Genomic DNA, 26,560 nt, shown 5'->3' with positions numbered 1-26,560 from the left:
GTTTCTATATTTCTATACCCAGAAGTCAAAAGAGGTAACTAGAGAGAGAAAATACTCTGTATTTTGACAATGCGAAAGGAATGGCAGTTTGTGTCTGACAATCAGGCGGAATGCTCTGGGGCAGCAGTGACCATGTTGTTGGGAAAGTGAAGGAAATTTTTACTTTCTTATTCAGAGATTCTGCCTGACCTCAGCTGGAGCTGAATACATCCCAGACTAGGTAAACATGCACAAGCCATAGACGGCAATTAACTGTAATAAACACTATGATGGCAAAAATGTGGAAGCTTACTCAGTGCGTGAATCTTGTTCCACTGAGTGTGTGCGCATCAGAACTGAACCACCTTGTGCGATGGATGACTGCACCAAATACTAATCCGTTCAGGGGATACGTGAGAGTTGTTTATTATTTGGTTTGTTGTGTGCTGCTTTGACATTCACAGGTGGTCAATATTCAAGTGCATCACATTGCTGGAAGGGAAGTGGGATTGTGATGCATGCTAATTAGACACATCATTCTGAAAAGCAGTTGTAAACTCACAGTGCAAACAAGGTTTTTACAAGCCCAACACAAAAGCAAAATCCTGCGGATTCCAGATATCTGGAATTAAGAACAGAAGACGCTAAAAGTATTCCTGCAGCTCAGGCAGCCTCCGTGGAGAGAGAAATGGAATTAATGTTTCAGGTCAAAGACTTTTCTTCAGAACAGTCTGAATTTCTCCTCATCTTAGTCCTGACTGACCAGCTCCTTATCCTGAGACAGCACCCTTGTGCTCTGGATTCCTTTATAAGGTTCTGTTCACCCACAATTAGTGCACTGTGTGCAGTTCTGGTCAGCATAGTTAAGGAATGACATGTGGGGTCCTTAAGAGGGTGCAGAGAAGATTCAACAGAATGCTCCCAAGGATGAGGGATTTTAGCCATATGGTTACGGTCGAGAAGCTGGAGTTGTTTTCCATGGAGCAAAGGAGATTGCGGGGAGGCTTGACTGAGATGTACAAAATGACAGATTAAGATAAGGTAGATAAAGAAAAGCTGATCTCAATACCTGATGGTACAAGGATTAGAGGGCACAGATTTAAAGTTTTGGGCAAGAGATGCAGTGAGAACATGAGGATGAAATTTTTATGCTGTCAAACGGTCATTGACCTGGAACTGGTGATAGAAATAGAGCCAATCAAAGATTCCTAAAGGAAATTGGATGGACCCTCGAGGAAAATAAATTTGTAGGGCTATGAAGATAGAGGGGGGTTGGGGGGAATGGGATTGGTTCCACAGAGAATCGACATGGACTCAGTGGCTTCCTTCTATGCAGCAAATGGTGAGATTGGAGGTGGGAGGGCTGAAGAGAGGTGGAATGGCCATCATCTTCCCATTACCATGGGAAAGGGAGCCAATGGCCTAGTGGTGTAATCGCTAGACTATTAATCAAGAAACTCAGCTAATGTTCTGGGGACCAGGGTTCGAATCTCACCAAGGCAGATGGTGAAATCTGAATTTCGTAAAACGATCTGGAATTAAGAATCTACTGATGACCGTGAAACCATTGCTGATGGTCAGAAAAACCCATCTGGTTCACTAATGTCCTTCAGGGAAGGAAATCTGCCATCCTTACCTGGGGTCTGACCTACACGTGACTCCAGAGCCACAGCAATGTGGTTGATTCTCAGCTGCCCTTGGGCAATAATTGCTGGCCAGTCAGCGACACCCATGGCCCATGAATGAATAAAAACCATGCCATCTTGCCAGCAGTGCCCGGTGAAGAATGGCCCCTGCCTCCAAATGCCCAATTCAGTAGACAATTAAGGATCACTTTCCATCCACATTGGGGGCCCTCCACTGCGAGGGCAAACTGCCACTTGAACTCTGGTAGTCTCCCAGTGGGTTCCAGTTGGAGGGATAGTGGAAGCCTCTTTTGTAGGCACTCTTAGCCCATGGAGGTCCTTCCCCACAACATTCGCACCCCACACCCTCGGACAGCAATGGCCACACCCCTGCAGCAATGGCGGTGAGCTGTCACCAACATCTCCCACTTGCTGGTGCCTGTCTGACTGGCCCTGGGGCCCCGATACCCCAGTTCCCTGGCTGAGAGAGCACAAACCATTGATGAGTCGTTCTTCTCCTGGTGTAGCCCAGTAACGGCCACCGCTGTTGTGGCAGCTGAACTGTCAGCTCTCTGATTGGCTGGGGATGGAGGTGGGGGGGGATCTGTCCTTTCTCGGAACAGCAGCCCGGTTTAATTGGCTGCTGCCTATCGGGTTCAGCCCGAGGTCCCACCGCGCTTAGAATTCTAGATAAGGCTTTTAAACGGACAGGCGTAACTATGATTTTCCTGGCTTACCTCTTCCATAGGACATGAAGGGTAACAAATGAACTGGATGTATTTTGTTTCGGTCCCCACAATACCTCTGCTATCCTCACCGGCAATTGATTATTATTCCATGTATCTCATCCCGAGGAATGAGTAAGAAGCGGTTTCAAAGAAAATAAAAAATCCAATGGCAAACCTGCTGAGTTAATTTGCAAACAACGAGCTCTGTTGCTCACCACCTCAGTAAGCAGCCTAATCGCAATAGGAATGTAATGGATAAGAATATACACCAGCAAATGCGCACACTGAAACATCATTTCACTCCTGCAATTCTTTCTACACACTTGTGTGACAGCTCCACAGACTGTGGAAAAATGTTCTATCTTTGTGAATGCTTGAGAGCACCTTGCAGTCTCTCTCACACACAGAGAGTCAGCCCGATACGTGTGGGGAATCTGGTTGACGCCATTCTCTGCCCAAAAGACCACAAGTGCAATAAAATTAATTCCGCATGTCAGCCGTGGCTTCCTTCTGCAGCTGGACTATAAAATTCACTGACAATTATGGAATGTTTCAAAGCATTGCAATTACTTCTCGATGTAAAAATGTATTGAAAAATGGCATACAATCATTCAGTGCCGTGCTTAGTTAATCCGTGTATTATAAACGTACCTTAATCACTTTCCTCACTGCACCCCACTGGTGGAAAAGCCTCCTTATAGACGTGGGGAATGATCCAGCAAAATCAGAGACTACATTGCAAACGGGATGAAACAGGTTTTTTTTATTCTAAAGTGATATGTACAAGAATGTTGTCTTACATTGTTTTATACACTGTGTAAAAGAGCCATTAAAAACTGATTGCACTGTTGTTTACATTTTGTTTAAAACATTATAGTAAAATTGTAATAAAGGCAACGACAAACAGGCAAATGAGACATCAATAATTGTGCAGAGGTTTTACGGACATCAAACACAGCTCGACAACAAAAAGGAAAGTGCCAAACAGAAATCGGCATAGTCTTCCTGATTCATGCAGTGTGCACTATGGTTAGCGTGTGAGAACTGACCCAAATTCATTCCCTCTCACATCTGGAACTGTAGGCACTTAAAGTTGTTCCAACCTCTGTATTCCACACAATCAATAGAACGTCAAGCTCTTTAAAAAAAAAAGACAATTGTTTAAAGGAAAGCTTTCCAAATTCCCGAATGTACATTGGGGTATCACAGTAAAAGCAATAATAAAATGTAAGTCACTTATTTGCATGTATTTTTTTTTAATATATATATAAAACAAAATTGTTTCTTCTTCTTTTTCTTTCTTGAACTTGCACAGACATCATTATAACTAAATAACCACTCACATCTGGTACAACACAAAGATATAATGGGCACTGGAAGCATTAAATGTGATCTCCTACGAGACTTAACCGATTTGCTGTGCGCAGACTTGCACGAAAACCCATCTTTGTGTTTCCCCTTCTTTATCATGCCCCATCTTTCCCAATGCCTGATGTGAGAGGCATCGCTCTGCTTGTAGCCATGAGGGCTCACTGTAACCGGGACATTTATATATATTTCAGTTTCGGATAACACTTCCTCTCTAAGTTACTGGCTGTAAACAGAACTGAAACATGGAAGAATTAGCATTAAAAAAATGGTTAAGCAACGCTGGATCCACTCTCCCTTCCCTGAAATCACAATATTGGCAGTTATTCCTCTTTTCCATTAATGAACTAGATAAGAATAAGTGGACTTTAGGGTGGTGGGGGGGGGGGGGGGGGGGTATGCTGTGCACTTGAACATGTCCCATAGTTTCCACAATTACATTTAAAATGTTACATAATCTAAAAGCACACTGAGATTAATTCTTTTTTGATCTATTTCATTCAAAGATAGACATTATTTCACCAGGAAAAGATTAAAATCAAGGACAACGAACTATAGAACATTTTCTCGTCAATATTGAAGTAAACGTCACATGTATGTGAAATTGCCCCCGCGGGACTAATGTAACAAAATTCCTGTATGCATCACTCTATGCCAAGTTTAACATCTGTATACATTTGATTTGGGGGAGGGGGGGTGCTGTGATAGGGGCCACATATCTCACAAATACACTAACAGAAGGGCATTGTGAAGGTAGCAGAATAAATCCAGCTATGAATTGCTAAAAATCAGTCACACTGTCTGGAGAAGAATCACATGATTAGATCCTCCTGACACCACACTTGTTCTTCTGCTTCCACCTGATTGTCAAACTGTGAGAAAGTCTTTCTGCGTTATCGACTGATGAATGTGACGGACAGAAGGAGGCAGATTAAGGCCAGTGAGTCTTTTCTCAAATTACTGAAGGCACTGGAATAGAGATCATCGCAAAAAAAAACCTGCTGCAGATTTGAAGTCCTTCTCCTTTGATCTTCAGAGGAACAAACTCTGTTTTCTTTTTCCAAAAAAGTGACTTATTGCCTTTGTACGTTGAAGTTCTAACTGCACGTCAAGGATAGAAAGACCGTCCTTTGTCCTGCATCTGTAATCTGGACAGCCTGGCTACCTGAGAAGGGGAGGGAGGGACGTCTTGTCTGTAAGGGCCTTTTGGAAGGCTGTAGCTGGGTTCGGTTTTGTAAGAGTCATAGTTATTCCGTCCTTCCGTGGGCTGATGATCTTTCTGCCGTTGTTCCTCTTGGCGTAGCAGTTCCTGCGTTTCCATCAAAACCCGTGCATTGACGCCATGTCCCAGGTAGCCATTCCGTGAGCCCTGATAACTTGAGTATCTGGGATTGTCCTTTGCACTCTGGAAACCATCACCAGGGGCATAGCCTTTGTCCCAGGCTTCCTGAGTCATGGAACTGGAATTCTTTTTACTTTGCCTGCAGAGAGCAGAAACGAGCACAGAAATTTTACTTTCATTTGGCTTTTTAATGGAAGAATGCAAGACAACGAATGTCAAATACTTATCGTTTTATGGTCTTATGGGAAAACACTAGACAGCCAAGATGGTATTAATTATTCATAATTATTTGTTCATCAATTATGCATACATTATTGATAAAATCAATTATGGCGTATCTGCATGATGTCACCTAATAAATCATAATCCTGGCCGAGTGGTTCTAATTAAGTGTTTTACAGTCCGTACTCCTGCACTATAGAACAATGGAGGAATACAAAGAAAGTAGGAAAGAACTCAAACGAGGAATTAGAAGGGCAAAATGTCCTTGGCAGACAGGATTAAGGAGAATCCCAAGGCATTTTATTCATACGTTAGGAACAAAAGGGTTGTCAGGGAAAAAAATCGGACCTCTCAGGGACAAAAGTGGGGAATTATGCTTAGAGCCCAAAGAAGTAGGGGAGATCCTAAATGAATACTTTGTGTCGGTATTCACAAAGGAGAGGGATGTGTTGACTGGGAGTGTCTTGGAGGGGAGTGTTGACCCGTTAGAGAAAATCTCTATTACAAGGGAGGAAGCGTTAGGTTTTTTAGGGAATATAAAGACTGACAAATCCCCAGGGCCTGATGGAATCTATCCAAGGCTGCTCAGGGAGACGAGAGATGAAATCGCTGGGCCTCTGACGCAAATCTTTGTCTCGTCACTGGACACAGGTGAGGTCCCAGAGGATTGGAGGATAGCTAATGTGGTCCCGTTATTTAAGAAGGGTAGGAAGGATAACTCAGGAAATTATAGGCCGGTGAGCTTGACATCCGTGGTAGGGAAGTTGTTGGAGAGGATTCTTCGAGATAGGATGTATGCGCATTTAGAAAGGAATAAACTCATTAACGATAGTCAGCATGGTTTTGTGAGAGGGAGGTCATGCCTCACTAACCTGGTGGAGTTTTTTGAAGAACTGACTAGAATGGTTGACGAGGGAAGGGCCATGGATGTCATCTATATGGACTTTAGTAAAGCGTTTGACAAAGTCCCTCATGGTAGGTTGGTGCAAAAAGTTGGATCTCATGGGATAAAGGGGGAGGTGGCTAGATGGGTGGAGAACTGGCTTGGTCACAGAAGACAGAGGGTGGTAGTGGAAGGGTCTTTTTCCGGCTGGAGGCCTGTGACTAGTGGTGTTCCGCAGGGCTCTGTATTAGGACCTCTGCTGTTTGTGATTTATATAAACGATCTGGAAGAAGGTGTAACTGGGGTGATCAGTAAGTTTGCGGACAACACAAAAATGGCTGGACTTGCAGATAGTGAGGAACATTGTCAGAGGCTACAGAAGGATATAGATAGGCTGGAAATTTGGGCAAAGAAATGGCAGATGGAGTTCAATCCAGATGAATGCGAAGTGATGCATTTTGGTAGAACTAACGTAGTGGGGAGCTATACGATAAATGGCAGAACCATAAAGGGTGTAGATACGCAAAGGGACTTGGATGTGCAAGTCCACAGATCCTTGAAGGTGACGTCACAGGTGGAGAAGGTAGTGAATAAGGCATATGGCATGCTTGCCTTTATAGGACGGGGCATAGAGTATAAAAGTTGGGGTCTGATGTTGCGGTTGTATAGAACGTTGGTTCGGGCGCATTTGGAATACTGCGCCCAGTTCTGATCGCCACACTACCAGAAGGATGTGGAGGCTTTAGAGAGAGTGCAGAGGAGGTTTACCAGGATATTGCCTGGTATGGAAGGTTCCCAGGTCGGTGGTGACGTTCACGAGGGGTCATAGGTTCAAGGTGAGGAGGGGGGGGGGGGGGGGAGGTTTAACACGGATATCAGAAGGACGTATTTTACACAGAGGGTGGTGGGGGCCTGGAATGCGCTGCCGGGCAAGGTAGTGGAGGCGGACACACTGGGAATGTTTAAGACTTATCTAGAAAGCCACATGAATGGAGTGGGAATGGAGGGATACAAAAGAATGATCTAGTTTGGACCAGGGAGCGGCGCGGGCTTGGAGGGCCGAAGGGCCTGTTCCTGTGCTGTATTGTTCTTTTGTTCTTTGTTAATACCTGTACCAAGAAGTCTGGGCATTTGTTGTGAAGGATAGGTAACAGGTACAGAGCCATATAATTGACAGTTTATTGTCTATCCTGTTTAAACAAAAGATGCTATAACGTCAGACCATATTATCAGTTCCATTATTGTTAGCGTTAACATGTGAAAAAATGCAATGTCACAGCATTCTCATGCCTCCTTTTACTGGCAGAGGCTTGGGAGCAGGTAAAATATTCTCCTTGCTAAGCAGCAGATGGGCAATAATATGTACTAAGGAGGTTGAGAGAAGTAAATCTAAAAAACAGTTAAAATAGCAGTACGTTATTGCTTTTCTAATTATTGGCTATATACAGTTTCAAACCTAGCATGATGTAACAGGCTCACAAAAAGCAGGACAATTCTAATATGACCAATTACCACCTCATCAGTCTTCTCTCAATCATTGGGAAAGTGATGTAAGGTGTCATCCATTGTGCTATCAAAAAGTTCTCACTTACCAATGGGAACACTTTGCATTCTGCCAGGCTCACTTGGTTCAATATCTCATTGCAGGCTTGGTCCAAACATGGACATAAGAGCTGAATTCCAGAGCTGAGGTGAGAGTGCCCTTGACATTAAGGCAGCATTTGACCAAGTGTGGCACCAAAGGGCCCAAGAAAAATTGAAGTTAATGGGAATCAAGTGGAAAATTCTCACCTGGCTGATGTCACATCAAGCAGAAAGAAGAATGGTTGCTGGAGGTCAATCATCTCAGCCCCAGAACAGGGTGGTTTGCCAGGCCCAATTATTTTCATCAATGACCTTCCTTCCTTCATAAGCTCAGAAGTGGAAATGGTCACTGATAATTGCAGCGTGTTCGGCACCATCCAAAGATGCGAGGGTTTGGTAGATTGGCCATGCTAAATTGCCCCTTAGTGTCAGGGGGATTAGCAGGGTAAATGTGTGGGGTTACGAGAATAGGGCCTGGGTGGGACTGTTGTCAGTGCAGGCTTGATGGTCTGAATGGCTTCCTTCTGCACCGTAGGGATTCTATGATTCATTCTCAACTTTTCAGTCTGTGCCAGCAAGCCCTGGACAATATTGAGGCTTGGATTGGAGTGCCTGGACATGTAACATTCTCACCACACAAGTGGCAGGCAATGACCATCTTCAATATGAGAAAACTTATTCATCTCTCTTTGACCTTCAATAACATTTCAATTATCAAATTTCCCTTCATCTTATCCTGGGGATATTACCATTGGCCAGAATCTTCACTGGATCTATCACACAAGCACAGATGGCTTTCTCCATCTAAGGCACCTAGGTGCATTGCCGAAACATGCAAGAAGAATTTGACTCCATCCACATCAAGGCAGTCCCCTTTAATGACACCCACCCATTACCTTAAAAATTCATTCTCTCCAATGAATGGGGCGGCACGGTAGCACAGTGGTTAGCACTGCTGCTTCACAGCTCCAGGGACCTGGGTTCAAATCCCGGCTCGGGTCACTGTCTGTGTGGAGTTTGCACATTCTCCCTGTGTCTGCGTGGGTTTCCTACAGGTGCTCCGGTTTCCTCCCACAGACCAAAGATGTGCGGGCTAAGTTGATTGGCCATTTTAAATTGCCCCTTAGTGTCCCGGGATGCATAGATTAGAGGGGTTAGTGGGTAAATATGTGGGGATAGGGCCTGTATGGGATTGTGGTTGGTGCAGACTCGATGGGCCGAATGGCCTCTTTCTGCACTGTAGGATTCTATGATCCACCTCCAGTGCACAGTGGCAGTGCCAACAGTATGCACTATTTACCTGATGTTCTGCAGAAATTCACCAAGACTTCTTTGACAACATCTCACAAACCTACAGCATCTACCACATATGTAGATGGACAAGGGCAGCAGGCACAAGGGAACACAACACAACCTCCAAGTCGCACACAATCCTGACTTGGAGATATATCGCCACTTTGTTCACACCTCTGGGTCAAAAGAAACTTCCTCCCCCAAACAGCCTGTGAATTTACCTACACCATATGGACTGCAGCTTACCACCACCTTCCCAAGGGCAATTATGGATAGGTAAGAATTGCCAGCTTTGCCAGTCACTCCCATATCCCCTGAATAAATCAGAAAAAAAACCCTTCTCAAGTAAGTGACTTAAAGGCATCATGCTTTGGACAGTTTCTATTCTTAGTGTGTGGAGGCTACATGGGAGAAAGTTCAATGTAACTTGAGGCACATGTCTATTAAATGGAATAAGTCTGACGTAGCCAATGCAAGATTTTCCCAAGTGATAAATGTTTGTATTAAATACAGGCATTTTCTTTTAGTATAAAAAGTCACAATATTTAAGTCCACGATAAGTAGGTCCCACTTTATTACTTCCCTGTTTAATAATTTTCTTGTAACTTCACTTTTGTTTAGTTTATTTTTGTGCAGAACATCTACACAAATTGTCCCAAATAACTCCACAATAACCTGACTGACCCATTAAAACAACTGGAAGTTGTATAAACTGAAGTAGATGAATTATCAACATTATACAGACTACTGCCAACAAACCAGTCTGAAGACAGACATATGGCAGAAAGCCCCTGAATAGCTGTCTTTTTTTCAACACATTCTAATCCTAGTGTGTATTGTCGGGTTAATTTAGACATACTAGGAAACAGCTGTCGCCAAATTCACTCACAATATACTGTCCAGCTAATGCTTTTTTTGTTGACTTTGCCATTCACAGAATTGCAGTAGCGTAATTGCACCATTTTGTTTTTAAAAAAACAATTTATTTAAACTGATTTGCAATTCTAGCAAAACCATACTAAAGAAGTGACCTTTAACTAGTTCACTGTTATTTCCCCTTTATGATGTTCAGAATTTTAATTTTTCCAACCACTGCAAATTTACAGCACAATGCAGGGCAATGAGAAAACACGCTTTTGGACCGCAAGCTACATTCATTATTCAAAAACGGTTAATATGTAAACCTTATATGTAGATTTGTATGCCAATTACTTTTATGGCTTCAGGTATAAAACAAACTGAACAGTCTCTGGCTTAATAAAGCCACATGGCCTTGGTGGCTTACCGTGGCAATGAGCTGTATTGTCGTTGTGCCTGCTGGAAGCTCTCCCTTTCTTCCTGTCTCTGGCGCTGCAGTTGAACCTCCACAGACACAGAGTGTCGACCACTTTGAGCATAAGGACCAGAGTTGGGCTGGAGAGGAATTGTAAAGCAAGTCAATTATAAGATTCTAGAGTGTGGTCTCTTTGCAGTGGCAGACAATTCGGCCAACTGAAGTCATACAAAGACAGCCCTCACCCTCAGAACTGAGATTTGCAGCATATAAATTTGAGCAGCTAGTCAAAGCGTTATGGAGAGGACTGAATTTTCATGCCTTTCATTGCGTCAGGACAGCTGGGGGGGGGGGGGTTTAACAATGACAAATGGGACCTATTTCCAGCACCCATTTTCAGTGATCGAGCTTTAAATACTTTGCACCACCTCTTCATCTCATTCAAGTAAACACGTGTGGCATTTCTGTTGTAACAGTTTTCCACCTGTGCTCATTATGAATGCTTGGCTGGAAGCCAAGACTCTCAAATGCATCAGTTCAGTAGGAGTTGACAACTGAAGTGGATTGCTGACTTTGATTGATTGAGGCCTTTTGAGTTGCCATAATACGTTGTTCTTTTTGTGATCTCTTTTCTCAATGTCTCAATGCTTATTTGGACAACATTAAGGGGGGGGGGGGTGAAGGGGTGATTACTAAAACTCCAACCAAGTGACACTTTAATAGGTTTGTAGGAACAAAAGCTTTTTCCAAAGAATTCTGATTTATTTTTCCTCAGCATTTTTCCATCCTTGACATGGATATATGGCTGATTGGTTCAGTACATACTGAATAACTGGGCATGGAAGGGTCCTGGAGGCCACAGCAGTGGCATCGTTAGGACACAGAAATTCCAGGGGACTTAAGTGGGCCTTCCATCTAGCCAACCTTACCACTCAGCCACCCCCATGGCCACCTCGGATCTGCAGATCCGAATTTCTCTCCTGTTCCCAGAGAGCAAAAATTGGGTGTATGGAGCTCTTTAAATCCAACTCGTGTTAGCTATCTCAGTAGTGAAAATCTAGCCCACAACTGTTATTTACCTTTAAGTGTCAGGCATGTTTTTTTTAAAACTTATGTTCCAAGCATATAACAACAATAATGGAAAAGTAATATCCATTTTTCTGACAGTAGACAACACCTGATATACATTTAACATCCGTTTCCTGGACATACGTTGAAAGTTGCGTGTACTAATGATCCCATACATCAATTTTTGTAATTACTTTAGCAAATATCTATTTCATGTGCTTTATTACCAATATAGGCTTGCTAGTTGGGTCACTTCTTTCAAATTGCTGCTGGTTAATAGTGAATTTGCAAGACTCACAAAGCAAACACCATCACTTTAAGCACTGTTTGAAAGGATTCTATGAAGTATAATATGAACATTTATTGAGTTTGGCTATTCCAGAGCAGAATGCACTATGCACTGAAACTGAAAAATAGTTTGCGGGAATTCAACCAAACACAATTTGCTTTAAAAACTATCAGCGAGCAGATATTCTTTTTAAACCGTTTGGTGATACATTCCTCAGAAGAGCATAAACATCTGGACAAACATCATCCTGCACAAGTGAAGCGTAATTATGAAAATCATTTCCAGCTACAAAGCACTCGAAGGCACACTAGGAAACAGCACTGCATTCTAAAACTCAAATAATCCTGGATGGCGAACATGAATGTGTGAGACTGTCAAGACTCGAGAAATAAAAAGGTCAAGGGCATAAGCATGAGGTAGACGGTGTTACTGGAATGAAATGTAACTTTCTCAGGCTTTGCCAAGAAGGAGCAAGGTCTAGGAATGCAGGGCAGAGAGGACAGCTGAACTGAAAGGCATTCATACCCCTGTTATGCTTTAGGAGGAACAAGTTTTAACTCTGGACATGAAAACTCTCGCACGAGAAGCTGTTTTGACCTTGATAAGCAGGACTTGAAAAAAACAGAATACACTCAAATCTGTAAAAGCAAGGACAGGAAGAGATATGGCACAAGCCTTTATTTGTTTTAGTCAGAATAGAACCATTATCCAGTTTTATGTAAACCCAAGTGTACATTTTAGTATGTAATTAATTTAATCCATTCATTCGAAGTCTGAAGCATAAAAATTACAGCACAGAAGGAGGTCATTCAAGCTATTGTGTGTGCACCAGTGTTAGAACTCTTTAATTGAAGCTATGTACTCTAATCCCATTTCCCTGCCTTAGTCACATTCTTTTTATATTCTTCCTTTGGAAGTGCTTATCCAAATCTCTTGCAGACAATGTCATAGCCCCTGCCTCAGAAAGCCATTTCTGCTAAAGCATTTGATGATCTAGTAATTCCTTCATGTGAAAGAATATCCTTCTAATTTCTGTTTTGTTCTTGTTGCAATGGTAATCTTGAGTTGAAACTCTTTTAATGCTGTTTCAACTACCAGTGAAAACAACATATTTGTGCTTGTGCATATCAAAACCTGTCACAATTCTAACAAAAATCTGTTAAATCCTTCATTACCGTTATCTGTACCAGTAACAGAATTCTTCTTGAGCCGTAGTTCATACCCAGGTACTCTTGTTACTAGATTCACTGAATCTTTGCTGTACTATTTCCACTGCTCTAGCATCCCAATGTCATAATTTGCCATGTACAAATTCAAAATCACAGTTTGTCAAATATGTATTACATATTCAATAGTATTCAAGATATCCCTGAGCATTCATAATTCTCACGAAAGCAAGTTACCATGTGTAAGATGCACAATGCACAACATATTAAACTGTATATTTACAAAATAAAGCATCTATAAGTGAATTGTATGATAAGGTTGTTACATATGCTAACTTTCTACTGCAATTCAAAGTGATTTTCCAATGAATCTTCATGGTAGCCTTGACCTGATAATTTAACAAGAATTCTGAATAAAAAACTCTCCATAAAGAGTGATTAGTTACCATAACATTCACACACAAGTTCATGTGTTGCGATCTTTGTTCATTTACTTTTAATAAGATCTGTATTGATCTTGGAAGTTGCACATGGCACTTAAAATGAGTGTGTCTGAAACATCCCAGTCTGCTCCCGGACCAAGTATTACGTAGATACGTACGGAATAAAGTTTCTCCGACTTTGTTGCAAGGTTGTTTCCCACCTTTCAGCTTCAGAATCGCTCGCTTTAGTACACCAACATAAATATTACCATGTGCCGCACCAATTTTCCTTGTGCCTTTGTCTGAGCACGACTGCAAATTTTGTTTAGTATCACCGCCCATTTGTGATGAATTATGTAAACTATTGTGTGGTGGTACTTGCCAAGAGCTGAGCAGAGCGCGGCCAAACCTATAAAGGCTCCTCTACATGGAAGAAAGAAAGCAGACTTTTCACTTTCTGGATCAAAACCCAGATCCAAAATTAAAAGCAGTGTGCCAACTCATTCCCTGACAGTACAATTTACATTTAACTAGTTTAAACATTTGAGCAACAGTGAGGGGAGAGAAGAACTACCGAACTAACAGGAAAATGTCAACAGTATGGATGATGAATGAATTGACCATGTAGCTTGGCTAATAAAAACAAAACAGAAAGATTCTTTCCATCCAATCATTAAACAAAGGAAATAATTTGCTTTTGATGAAATGTGTAGTAATGCTTAGAATGCATAGGTATTTGCAAACTCCAACTCATGATTCAGCTCAGAAAGCTTTTTTTTAAAAAAATGAGAAGTTGGGAACTGTTCCATTTGTAAAAGAATATATACTTGTGGTTCCAATATGTTCAGATTTCATCGCAAGCTGCAATTCAACAACTGATTTAAACTCATGTACTGAACATGCAATTTAGGAAATCATTCTATTCCTCTAGCTAATTATGCCCCTTAGGAATCCCCTCTGTTCATTACAGGAAACTATAAACTGAGGTTAAAATAGTCTGTTTAAAACTGTTATGAAATTAAAATACACAACAGTTTGCCCTTCGACCTACAGTAGTTAAGTTCCAAGTCTTTCAGAGTCCAACCTTTTCTCACAGTCCTAGTTCCCAAACCATATGTTCCTCCTCCTCTCCCTTCACCCCCCCCAAAGATAAGCCACACTCCACAAAACGGAAATGTGCTAACAAAATAACAGTGCACAATGGAAAGTAGCACGCATTTCCACAGAGAGAAACAATTTTGTTTTGCAATGGAAACAAAAACCCAGACTATAATAAGTAAAACACAGATTTTATCTTTAATGCAATTTAAATAAAAGCAGAATATTGGCACTTAACATTAACAATCAACAATTTAAAAAATCTGAATCTGATGATATGACTTGCTGTAAAAATTGATGAATTACCTTGATTTCATATTAGAAGTTAGAAACATAGTGAAGGCTTTTGAATCCCAAGATAACCATGATGCACAGTTCCGAAAGAATGCTTTAAATAATGCCTTGGCTATGACTAATCCCGATTTAGAGAATAAAAATATACAATTTTGCACTTTTTCCCCAGATACCTATCTATTGAGATTTCACATCTAACATGGCTTGCCATGGAAGCAGAGCATTTTCTATAAAGGTCTGGTCATTGTCTTCCAAGAGAATGAATGAGTACATTTAACGCGGGGTACTGTGAATCTGAGGCAGTTGGTATGCAAAAATACCAGAATCATGTATTTGCATGTATGTGGCTACTTTTCATATCAATTTGTTGCTTCAATTTTTCCTATCTCCAGACATCAACAATTCGCTGTCGAAAGATGCAGAAGTGAAAATAGCTAGCAAAAGCACAGTCAATATATGCATGAAATGATTATTTTTAATTATGATGCCAACATTGAAGTATTAGTCATGATGAGATGACAGTATGCTTAAGTCAATGCACCCAAAGTTATAAACAAGCATGGCTTTACAGTTTACACACAACAGTTTTGTACAAGCAAACATAAATATCAATCCCATTAGATAGGCATGCATTAAAATAAAGCTTCTACTTCTTAGAAGTAAAAGAGGCCATTTCAAATCTTTTTTAACATTAATATTTGCAATATGCAACTTTTTCTCAAGTCTTTTCCCAAGTGCCTGTGTGAGCGAAGTTCACCCTCAGCTGGACTTCTCCCTTACCCCAACACAGTTGCTTTGAAAATGATGCATCTCCAATACAAAATAAAACTCCCAGGCTGGAGTGAGCTTCATTACTTCCTTAAAGCATAGGCTGTCCCTGAAGAAGAATGGGTTAGTCCAGCTAATCAGGATAGCACCAGGTTTCGCCACACAGGCTGAAGCCACTCAAGCAATGATGGGTAGATATTGCCCGAGATGAAATTATCAGTGATGCACCACAGATGTAGATAAGGGGTTAGAAGTTAACAGATCAAAAGGTATGCGACTCTTCATTGCCTTTACTGCATGCAGGCCCAAAGGATCATTGTTTGCAGATGCTGCTTGTTAAGGTTCATTGCCCTCCGTCCCCATCTGGACAGTCTAAACACTCACCCAAGGCTGTTCAAAACTGTATGTACGTCTCCGGTCCTCTAGCTCCTCTTGCTTTGCTTGCTGGAACTCGTTTCTTAGCTTCTGTATCCGATCGTGGTTACTGGGAGCGAGTCTATTACTAGAATGGAAAAGGAAGAGAAAAAAAAATCTAAAATACACGAAGCAACACAGTGCATTAAGCAGAGCTAATACAATTCACCTCAAGGTTGACAAAACTGGTAGCGCAGACTTCACTTTTAATTTACTGGTGTGTAAATCAAGCGAAGTGATGAGAGAACCAGCTGGCAAGGGGCTGTTGTTAACATTTGCTTCTTTCCAGCTATCAAATTCACAGATTCATGCTGGGGAAATCACCAACACTGGAAGGCAAATCAACCACTCAGATAGATTTGCATATGCTTAATTCAATATATTTTTATTGCAAAATGAGGTAACCTTATCACCAATGAGTTCCAACTGGAAGGGAGAATTCTCTACAGGAAACAAATGCGCCCAACTTTAATTTGCATTTGGAAACAAGCCGTCTTCTGCTTCACCTGTAAAGTCTCTCAGTTCTGTATTAGAAGAGCCCTCGTATATGGCACCCCGTGGAAATCAATACAGCAGATTAGCTAATAAATTTTAACAGAGCCATCAATCACTTCAGATTTTAAAGCTAATTACCTAATTAATAAAACAAAATCCACAGGTAAAGAGTGACAAAATGAAAAACAGAATGTTCAAAGTCTAAATAATTATAATACAGACATGCATCTTTTAAATAATTCTAACCCCATGTTTCACTTTGCATACGTGGGATAAAATACATGCTTTGCATTTTGAATAACAAACATTGTGATCAGTCTATATTTCAGTGTCATCAATATTTTGAAACTATTCATTAGATTCTAATCCAGCATGAACTAACTGAAAAGGCAAACATGTTTGAGGGGCTGAATGGCCCACTCTTTATCCAATGTTCCACATGATCCCCTTCAGGCTGGTGGTTTCCCATGCCAGTGGCCCAACAGGCAGCAAGTATACTTTCAAAATTGCAGCAATTAATTTTTGTTTTAAGAATTACAATAAATAGGATACAATTGGTCAATAATACTAATCGATTAGTCCATGGGTAGTATCTCCATCTCTGAGCCAGAAGCTCCAGGTTTGAGTTCCATCCAGGAGATGGCTAAGGAAAGTGCATTCATAAAACAGCCAAACAGGGCGAGTACCAAATTGCAAATCCTTTCGCTGCACATATGGCGAGTGGTAAGAGTGAGAGAGATTCTTGGTCATCCATATGATAGAGAGAAAGTTGGAAATGCTACCCTTCCTTATCCAGAGTTCCAGACAACAACTTAGGAATTAGGAGTAGAAGTAGGCAAATTCAGCCTTTGGAGCCTGCTCTGCGGCACGGTAGCGCAGTGGTTAGCACTGCTGCTTCACAGCTCCAGGGTCCTGGGTTCGATTCCCGGCTCGGGTCACTGTCTGTGTGGAGTTTGCACATTCTCCTCGTGTCTGCGTGGGTTTCCTCCGGGTGCTCCGGTTTCCTCCCACAGTCCAAAGATGTGCGGGTTAGGTTGATTGGCCATGCTAAAATTGCCCCTTAGTGTCCTGAGATGCGTAGGTTAGAGGGATTAGTGGGTAAAATATGTAGGGATATGGCCTGGGTGGGATTGTGGTTGGTGCAGACTCGATGGGCCGAATGGCCTCCTTCTGCACTGTAGGGTTTCTATGAATCAGATCACGGCTGATCTCTCCCTGGTCTCAAATCCACCTCCCCACCTGTTCCCCATATCCTTCTTTCCATTTTTTTATTAGAAATATGTTTGACTCTCTCATGAAACCATTCAACAATGCAGGCTCCACTGTGCTATGGGGCAGCGATTTCCATAAATTCACCATCCTCTGCAAGAAGTAGTTCCTCCTCATCTCAGTTTTAAATCTATCACCTCATAACCTATACCTGTGACCTCTTGTTCTAGATTGCCCCATAAGAAGAAACATCTGGTCTACATTTACTTTATTAATCCTTTTTAAAATTTTATATACCTCAATCAGGTCCCCTCTGATCCTTCTAAACTCCAGCGAGTTTAATCTGTTTAATCTCTCCTCATACGTCAACCTCTTCAACCCCGGAATCACTCCGATGAACCTCCTCTGAAGTGCCTCCAATGTCACCACATCCTTCCTCCAGTAAAGAGGCCAAAACTGGACACACCCCAGATGTGGTCTCACCAACAGCCTATACAATTGCAACAACACTTCTCGAATACATGAATGCAAACGTGTATGTTACCACAGCAAAATTATCTTCAAATGATCTGCAACACATTGCCACTAATCAATGAGATCATTTCAGGGGGTTATGGACCGGCGAAGTCAATAGATAAAACTTCTGGCACAATTCAGTACAGATATGTACAATAGAAAGAGATTGGTAGAAGAAATGAGAATGTTGCAGCAATGTGTTAAAGATAACTGAACAGGAAGAAAGATTGGCTTTTGGAGGCTAAGCTGTTGGAAGCTTTATGTGGGTGTTTAAGAAAATGGGATCGGGGAATATTTTCTGTCAGGGACAGGATTTAGATACGATAAGAATACAGCTTCAACGTTTAGGAAATTCAAAGAAAAAGGTTTTACAATTTTTTTAAAGCAAGAGAATGACAGAATTATGGATGATTCCAAACAGAGCTGGTGGAACAAAAGTTTACATGGAAGGGTTATGCTGCTAATCATAGGTTTCACTGGTCAACAAGATGGTGGCAAGAGGGCACAAATGTAAGCAACTGCAAATTCTGGTGAGTTGTGACCTTACTGAAGTATTTCAGGTTGTTAAGAACACTGCCAAGTTTCGCTCTGAGAAACTGTCCATCATAGCTCTGAGAATGACAGTGAGGGGTATGAATGGACAGATCAGTTCTAACGATTTAACTGATGAATGTTTGGAATGGACTGCCCAGGGAAGCTATACAAAATGATAACATTGGTAATTTTAAGAGGGAGATGGACAGGCACTTGGCAGGAAAGTAAGTTGAGAGGTAGAGGCAATGATCTGTGCATTCAAAGGGTTAGGTTCCCTGATACCAACTTTTCTGGTTGAGTATTCCCGTCATCACGAAATAAGTTAAAAAATGCTGTTGAAGAAAAGTTCATATTTTCTTCAAAAAAGAAAAAGACTGCGGCTTGGAAAAGAGAAATTGCTGAAAGGTACGGAGACGATGCATCCTACAGTGTTTAGGACAGATAGAACATAGAACATAGAACATTACAGCGCAGAACAGGCCCTTCGGCCCACGATGTTGCACCGACCAGTTAAAAAAAAAACTGTGACCCTCCAACCTAAACCAATTTCTTTTCGTCCATGAACCTATCTACGGATCTCTTAAACGCCCCCAAACTAGGCGCATTTACTACTGATGCTGGCAGGGCATTCCAATCCCTCACCACCCTCTGGGTAAAGAACCTACCCCTGACATCGGTTCTATAACTACCCCCCCTCAATTTAAAGCCATGCCCCCTCGTGCTGGATTTCTCCATCAGAGGAAAAAGGCTATCACTATCCACCCTATCTAAACCTCTAATCATCTTATATGTTTCAATAAGATCCCCTCTTAGCCGCCGCCTTTCCAGCGAAAACAATCCCAAATCCCTCAGCCTCTCCTCATAGGATCTCCCCTCCATACCAGGCAACATCCTGGTAAACCTCCTCTGCACCCTCTCCAAAGCCTCCACATCCTTCCTGTAATGTGGGGACCAGAACTGCACACAGTACTCCAAGTGCGGCCGCACCAGAGTTGTGTACAGTTGCAACATAACGCTACGACTCCTAAATTCAATCCCCCTACCAATAAACGCCAAGACACCATATGCCTTCTTAACAACCTTATCTACTTGATTCCCAACTTTCAGGGATCTATGCACACATACACCTAGATCCCTCTGCTCCTCCACACTATTCAAAGTCCTCCCGTTAGCCCTATACTCAACACATCTGTTATTCCTACCAAAGTGAATTACCTCACACTTCTCCGCATTAAACTCCATCCGCCACCTCTCGGCCCAACTTTGCAACCTGTCTAAGTCTTCCTGCAAACTACGACACCCTTCCTCACTGTCTACCACACCACCGACTTTGGTGTCATCAGCAAATTTGCTAATCCACCCAACTATACCCTCATCCAGATCATTAATAAATATTACAAACAGCAGTGGCCCCAAAACAGATCCCTGAGGTACACCACTTGTAACCGCACTCCATGATGAATATTTACTATCAACCACCACCCTCTGTTTCCTATCCGCTAGCCAATTCCTGATCCAATTTCCTAGATCACCCCCAATCCCATACATCTGCATTTTCTGCAGAAGCCTACCATGGTGAACCTTATCAAACGCCTTACTAAAATCCATATATACCACGTCCACTGCCTTGCCCCCATCCACCTCCTTGGTCACTTTCTCAAAAAACTCAATAAGGTTAGTAAGGCACGACCTACCTGCCACAAAACCATGCTGACTATCACCTATCAATTCATTACTCTCCAAATAACTATAAATCCTATCCCTTATAATTTTTTCCAACATCTTGCCGACAACAGAAGTGAGACTCACCGGTCTATAATTCCCGGGGAAGTCTCAGTTCCCCTTCTTAAACAATGGGACAACATTCGCTAACCTCCAATCTTCTGGTACTATACCAGAGGCCAACGACGACCTGAAGATCAGAGCCAGAGGCTCTGCAATCACTTCTCTTGCCTCCCAGAGAATCCTTGGATAAATTCCATCCGGACCAGGGGATTTATCTATTTTCAGACCCTCCAGAATATCCTGCACATCCTCCTTATCAACTGTAATACTGTCTATTCTACTCCCTTGCAACCCAGTGTCCTCCTCAGCTATATTCATGTCCCCTTGCGTGAACACCGAAGAGAAATATTGGTTCAATGCTTCACCAATCTCCTCCGGTTCCACACATAACTTCCCTCTGCCATCTATAACTGGCCCTAAACTTGCCCTAACCAACCTTCTGTTCTTGACATACCTATAGAACGCCTTAGGATTCTCTTTAACCCTATCCGCCAAAGTCTTCTCATGTCCCCTTTTAGCCCTTCTAAGCTCGCTCTTCAACTCCCTCTTAGCCAATCTAAAGCTTTCTAGTGCACTACCCGAGTGCTCACGTCTCATCCGAACATAAGCCTCCTTTTTCTTTTTAACCAACAAAGAAACTTTTTTGGTGCACCACGGTTCCCTAGCCCTACCAATTCCTCCTTGCCTGACAGGGACATACCTATCACAGACTCGCAGTAGCTGCTCCTTGAAAAAACTCCACATGTCGGACGTTCCCAGTCCCTGTAATCTCCTAGTCCAACCTATGTTTCCTAATTCTCTCCTAATAGCCTCATAATTACCCTTCCCCCAGCTAAAACCACTGGCCCGAGGTTCATGCCTATCCCTTTCCATCACTAAGGTGAACGTAACCGAATTGTGGTCACTATCACCAAAATGCACACCAACTTCCAAGTCTAGCACCTGGTCTGGCTCATTTCCCAGCACCAGATCCAATATAGCCTCACCTCTAGTTGGCCTGTCTACATACTGAGTCATACTGGCTCAGCATGGAGGAGCAAAGAGTTGATGGGCCTTAAAAAGTACTTCACTGGCTGGACATCAGGTGGCTGTGAAAGGTGGTTTACAGTACAAATCATTCTGACGGCCTGCAGTAACATCTTAAAAGTTGTTTCCTCCTTCAACATTGCACAAATCTCAGACGTTCTCCTGGAACTCTATCTGACCAGACCATGGCAACGCATAAGGAAATAAAGACCAATTATAAAGACCTTTGAGAAACCAATATGTGGAATGAAGATAATGGACTATGGGTACAAAGTAGTTTGGAATTTTCACATTCTCACATATGTTCCTTACCTTCATCTGAAAACTTTTTACTGATGTAAATTGCTAAAATCTACATGGATTCTACCCTCCAAGTTGCAAAACAGCACCTGAAGAGATCAGGAAATTATCTCTATATTTTCTATAAATAGGTTAAAAGCTTTTTCAGAAAGTTATCAACATTCCAAATTTCAATGTACAAAGCCTTGAAAACGTTTTAAGATAGGTCAAGTACTCATCAGGACAATCACAAGAACACCAATACAAGTGGAAAAATACTGTGAGGCCATCATTTTTGATCCTGTCCAGTCTAGCTCAGATTACCCTGGAAGGGCCAAGATTTCTCAAACATCTGAGCAACAGGTGCAGTAACAACACAAGTGGTACTTGCCTCAAATAGGATGCTGCCATTAAGCCAAAATACGCTTTGCCTGTCACACAAACAAGTATTGTGGCATATGAAATTCAGTGCCAGTGTGATGCTGGGTTATGTGGGCTGCACAGATCCCAATGACTGGTGGATCGTACCAAACAGCATGTCCCAGGCACTGTTCACAATGGGCAAGATACAGACTGTACCCAACCAACCCATGCTTGCAAAACTCAAAGTACGGTGTCCAACATTAAACACAATTCCGCGACTGGACAACATTTGCTAAATAATCCTCACTGTGCTAAGAATTATGCTGAGAACCAATTTAAGATAGTCAGTTGGGCTCGCTGTGTGGAGCATTTGCGTGCACTGAAAGCTACATATAATAATACACAGGGCCCTGTTCTTTGCAGACAGAAAGAATGTGTACACAAATTGTGCCTGTTTCAGCTAAACAAAATAAGTAACAGCCATTTGCTGATTCATCCCTCACAGCAATGCCTTGGCCAATCAGGGTCAAGCTGCTTGGTTAAAATTTCAAACATTTCTTGGCTGTTAACTGTTAGTCAACATCAACTGGTTAATTTTCCATGGTAATGACTCTACCTATGGCAAGTCATGTTGCAGCTTTATAGAACCTTAGTTAGGTTGCACTTGGAATATAGTGTTCAATTCTGGTCGCCACACTACCAGAAGAATATGGAGGCTTTGGAGAGGGTACAGAAAAGATTTACCAGGATGTTGCCTGGTATGGGGGGCATTAGCTATGAGGAGAGATTGGAGAAACTTGGTTTGTTCTCACTGGAGCGACGGAGGTTGAGAGGCGACCTGATAGAAGTTTACAAGATTATGAGAGGTATGGACAGAGTGGATAGTCACAAGCTTTTTCCCAGTCAATTACTAGGGAGCACAGGTTTAAGGTGTGAGGGGCAAGGTTTAAAGGAGATGTACGAGGCAGATTTTTTACACAGAGAGTGGTGGGTGCCTGGAACTCGTTGCTGGGGAGGTAGTGGATGCGGATACGGTAGTGACTTTTGAGGGGCGTCTTGACAAGTACATGAATAGGATGGGAATAGAGGGATATAGCCCCCAGAAGGGGAGAGGGTTTTAGTTAAGTCGGGCAGCATGGTCAGTGCAGGCTTGGAGGGCCAAAGAGCCTGTTCCTGTGTTGTAATTTTCTTTGTTATTTATTCTATCAGCGTCCACTTGCCAACAACCAACAATCTCTCCACATATAATATAAATTGTTGTTTTCTCCTTACATTGGTATTCTTGTGAAGTAAATGTGAGATTATCCACTTTGGTAGCAACAATAGGAAGATAGATTATTACTCAAATGCGTATAAATTGAGAGAGGTGGAGACTCAACGAGACCTTGGAGTCCTCGTGCATCAGTCGCTGAAAGTAAGCACGCAGGTACAGCAGGCAGTACAGAAGTCAAATGGTATGTTGGCCTTCATAGTAATAGGATTCGAGTATAGGGATAGGGATGTTTTGCTATCATTGTATAGGGCATTGGTGAGACCACATCTGGAGTATTGTGTGCAGTTTTGGTGTCCTTATCTGAGGAAGGATGTCCTTGCTATAGGGGGAGTACAGCGAAGGTTTACCAGGCTGATTCCTGGGATGGCAGGTCTGTCATATGAGGAGAGACTAAGTCGGTTAGGTTTATATTCATTGGAGTTTAGAAGAGTGAGAGGGGATCACATAGAAACTTATTAAATTCTGACAGGGTTAGACAGGGTAGATTCAGAAAGAATGTTCCCAATGGTGGGGGAAGTCCAGAACTAGGGCTCATAGTTTGAGGATAAGGGGTAAACCTTTTCGAACTGAGGTGAGGAGAAATTTCTTCACCCAGAGGGTGATGAATGCGTGGAATGTAGTTGAGGCCAAAATGTTATGTGATTTCAAGAAGAAATTAGATATAGCTCTTGGGACTAATAGGATCAAGGGATTTGGGGGAAAGGAGGGATCAGAATATTGAATTCGATGGCCTACTCCTGCTTCTAATTTCTATGTATACTGATGAGTGCAAGACCAAAATCTTCAACATGCCTCTTTTTTCATCTATACTCAGGTTCTGTACTATCAGAGGACTATCGGTCAAGTAGCAGCTAAACATTATCACCTCATTCTTTATCCCAGAACATGCAATCATAGGATAATACATTACAGTCATAGAAGTTTACAGCATGGAAACAGGCCCTTCAGCCCAACTTGTCCATGCCGCCCAGTTTTTACCACTAAGCTAGTCCCAATTGCCTGCATTTGGCCCATATCCTTCTATATCAATCTTACCCATGTAATTGTCTAAATGCTTTTGAAAAAACAAAATTGTACCTGCCTCTACTGCTAACTCTGGCATCTCGTTCCAGACACTCACCACCCTCTGTGCAAAAATATTGCCCCTCTGGACCCTTTTGTATCTCTCCCCTTTCACCTTAAACCTATGCCCTCTAGTTTTAGACTCCCCTACCTTTGGAAAAAGATGTTGACTATCTACGTTATCCATGGCCCTCATTATTTTATAGACCTCTATAAGATCACCCTTAAGCCTCCTACGCTCCAGGGAAAAAGGGCCCCAGTCTATCCAGCCCCTCCTTATAACTCAAACCATCAAGTCCCAGTAGCATCCTAATTACTCTTTTCTGCATTCTTTCTATTTATCTTTTTCTTTTTTCTAATCAGTCCTTGCCTCTCTAAATGCCTGTAGATCCTGTCTCTCAGACCTTCTAACAACTTATTCACTACAGACGGTAGGTTCACCGACCTGTAGTTCCCAGGTTTTTAGTTAAGTTAATTATAGTTAAGAAAGCCCACCAATGCCTCTACTTTCTCAGAAGACTAAGGAAATTTGGCACGTCAGCTACGACTCTCACCAACTTTTACAGATGCACCATAGAAAGCATTCTTTCTGGTTGCATCACAGCTTGGTAGGACTCCTGCTCTGCCCAAGACCGCAAGAAACTACAAAAGGTCATGAATGTAGCCTAATCCATCACACAAACCAGCCTCCCATCCATTGACTCTGTCTACATTTCCTGCTGCCTCGGCAAAGCAGCCAGCATAATTAAGGACCCCACGCACCGCGAACGTGCTCTCTTCCACTTTCTTCCATTGGGAAAAAGATACAAAAGTCTGAGGTCACGTACCAACCAACTCAAGAACAGCTTCTTCCCTGCTGGCGTCAGACTTTTAAATGGACCTACCTTGCATTAAATTGATCTTTCTCTCCACCCTAGTTATCACTGCAACACTAAATTCCGCATTCTCTTGTTTCTTTCTCTATGAACGGTATGCTTTGTCTGTATAGCATGCATGAAACAATATTTTTCACTGTATGCTAATACATGTGACAATAACAAATCAAATCAAATCTTTTCCCTGCAGCTCTTCTTAAACAAAGGCATAGCATTTGCGACCCTCCTCTTCAGGCACCTCACCTGTGGTTGTTGATGATTCAAATATCTCTGCTAGGGGACCCGCAATTTCCTCCCTTCCCTCATAAATGGGTTACTCTTGGGTAAATTGCAGGCACATCAGTCAAATATCTATCCGTTATTAACAGCAAACATAACTCAGTAAATAGTATTTACTACACAATGTGAAGCCAGTCTCTGCAGAGCCACTGCTGACTCAGTTTTACAGGACACCATTTCCTAGTCTTTAGCTGGTTTTGTTCTCCATTTGAGTGGGCTGCTTATCATTGCAGACATGCTCTGGCTTCTGAATAAGTGAATCTTGAAAGTACAAAAGATCTAGAAAAGTCACTTGGATTCAATGCTGCTTTGCAATGAAGTGAATGGCAAGTAGAACTCTGCGGATTGATGGGCAAAAAGAGAAATTAGAAATCAGAAGATAACTGAATGACTGTCTGATTTTGGAGGCATCTCCAACGATGCAGCACTCACTTAGCACTGCACTGAAATGTCGTCTTGGATTAAAGTGTTGAGTCTTGGAGTGAGGCTATAATTTAACCTCTGTAATCCCACTTTCTCACTGCTACCCCTCACCATTTCCTAGTCCTTCACAAAAGTTTAATTCCCACACAAATCCCATGATTAATGTGGGGGTCAATGCAGTAACAGTCTTAACCTTCTAATGGCATTCAGGTGCAAAATAAATGTTTCAGGATTCCCTTTTATGTTGCTATTATTATCCCAGAGCTGTTCTATAAATACATTAAAAAAAAGAAACAAGCAAGCGAGTCAGAATTATGGAAAAAAAATCAAGGTTAACATTTTGGGTAGAACTGTTCACCAGACTCACAATGAAGTTCACACCAAACTGCTGACCAACTATTTTCTTCACTGATGCTATGCATCTCAAGTGTCCTCAACTCTACAATAACTATTCAGCTCGGATGGAATGACATTCGGACAAGAGCAGAAAAATACTGTAAAACAGGAAGAGGAGACTACTCACCCTGTTGGAATTGTGGTTGCTCTTTTTAATTAGTTAATTGCAAAAGACAGGACATAAATTCCTGACTTTAAAAAAATGAAGTTTAGCAGCAGATTATTGTTG

The 26,560-nt window shown here is 42.0% G+C and overlaps 1 protein-coding gene across 4 annotated transcripts in view; it reads right to left on the bottom strand.

Annotated features, from left to right (window-relative positions):
* Nucleotides 1-3,082: 3,082 nt before the first annotated feature.
* Nucleotides 3,083-26,560, bottom strand: part of pard3aa (par-3 family cell polarity regulator alpha, a) — an 847,887-nt gene continuing 824,409 nt past the window's right edge. For all 4 annotated transcript variants that reach the window (XM_078233098.1, XM_078233104.1, XM_078233102.1 and 1 more), the window contains 3 exons: nucleotides 15,787-15,904; nucleotides 10,310-10,437; nucleotides 3,083-5,181 (listed from right to left, as the gene is read on the bottom strand). In XM_078233098.1, coding sequence (XP_078089224.1) covers nucleotides 4,809-5,181; nucleotides 10,310-10,437; nucleotides 15,787-15,904 — 619 coding nt within the window. In that variant the 3' untranslated portion in view covers nucleotides 3,083-4,808. The remainder of the gene's footprint in view (nucleotides 5,182-10,309; nucleotides 10,438-15,786; nucleotides 15,905-26,560) is intronic.

Source organism: Mustelus asterias, chromosome 2 (genome assembly GCF_964213995.1).
Source record: "Mustelus asterias chromosome 2, sMusAst1.hap1.1, whole genome shotgun sequence".
NCBI classification, from domain to species: Eukaryota; Metazoa; Chordata; class Chondrichthyes; order Carcharhiniformes; family Triakidae; genus Mustelus; species Mustelus asterias.
The sequence above is the reverse complement of the archived record's forward strand: the minus strand, read 5'-3'. Positions and strand labels throughout refer to the sequence as shown.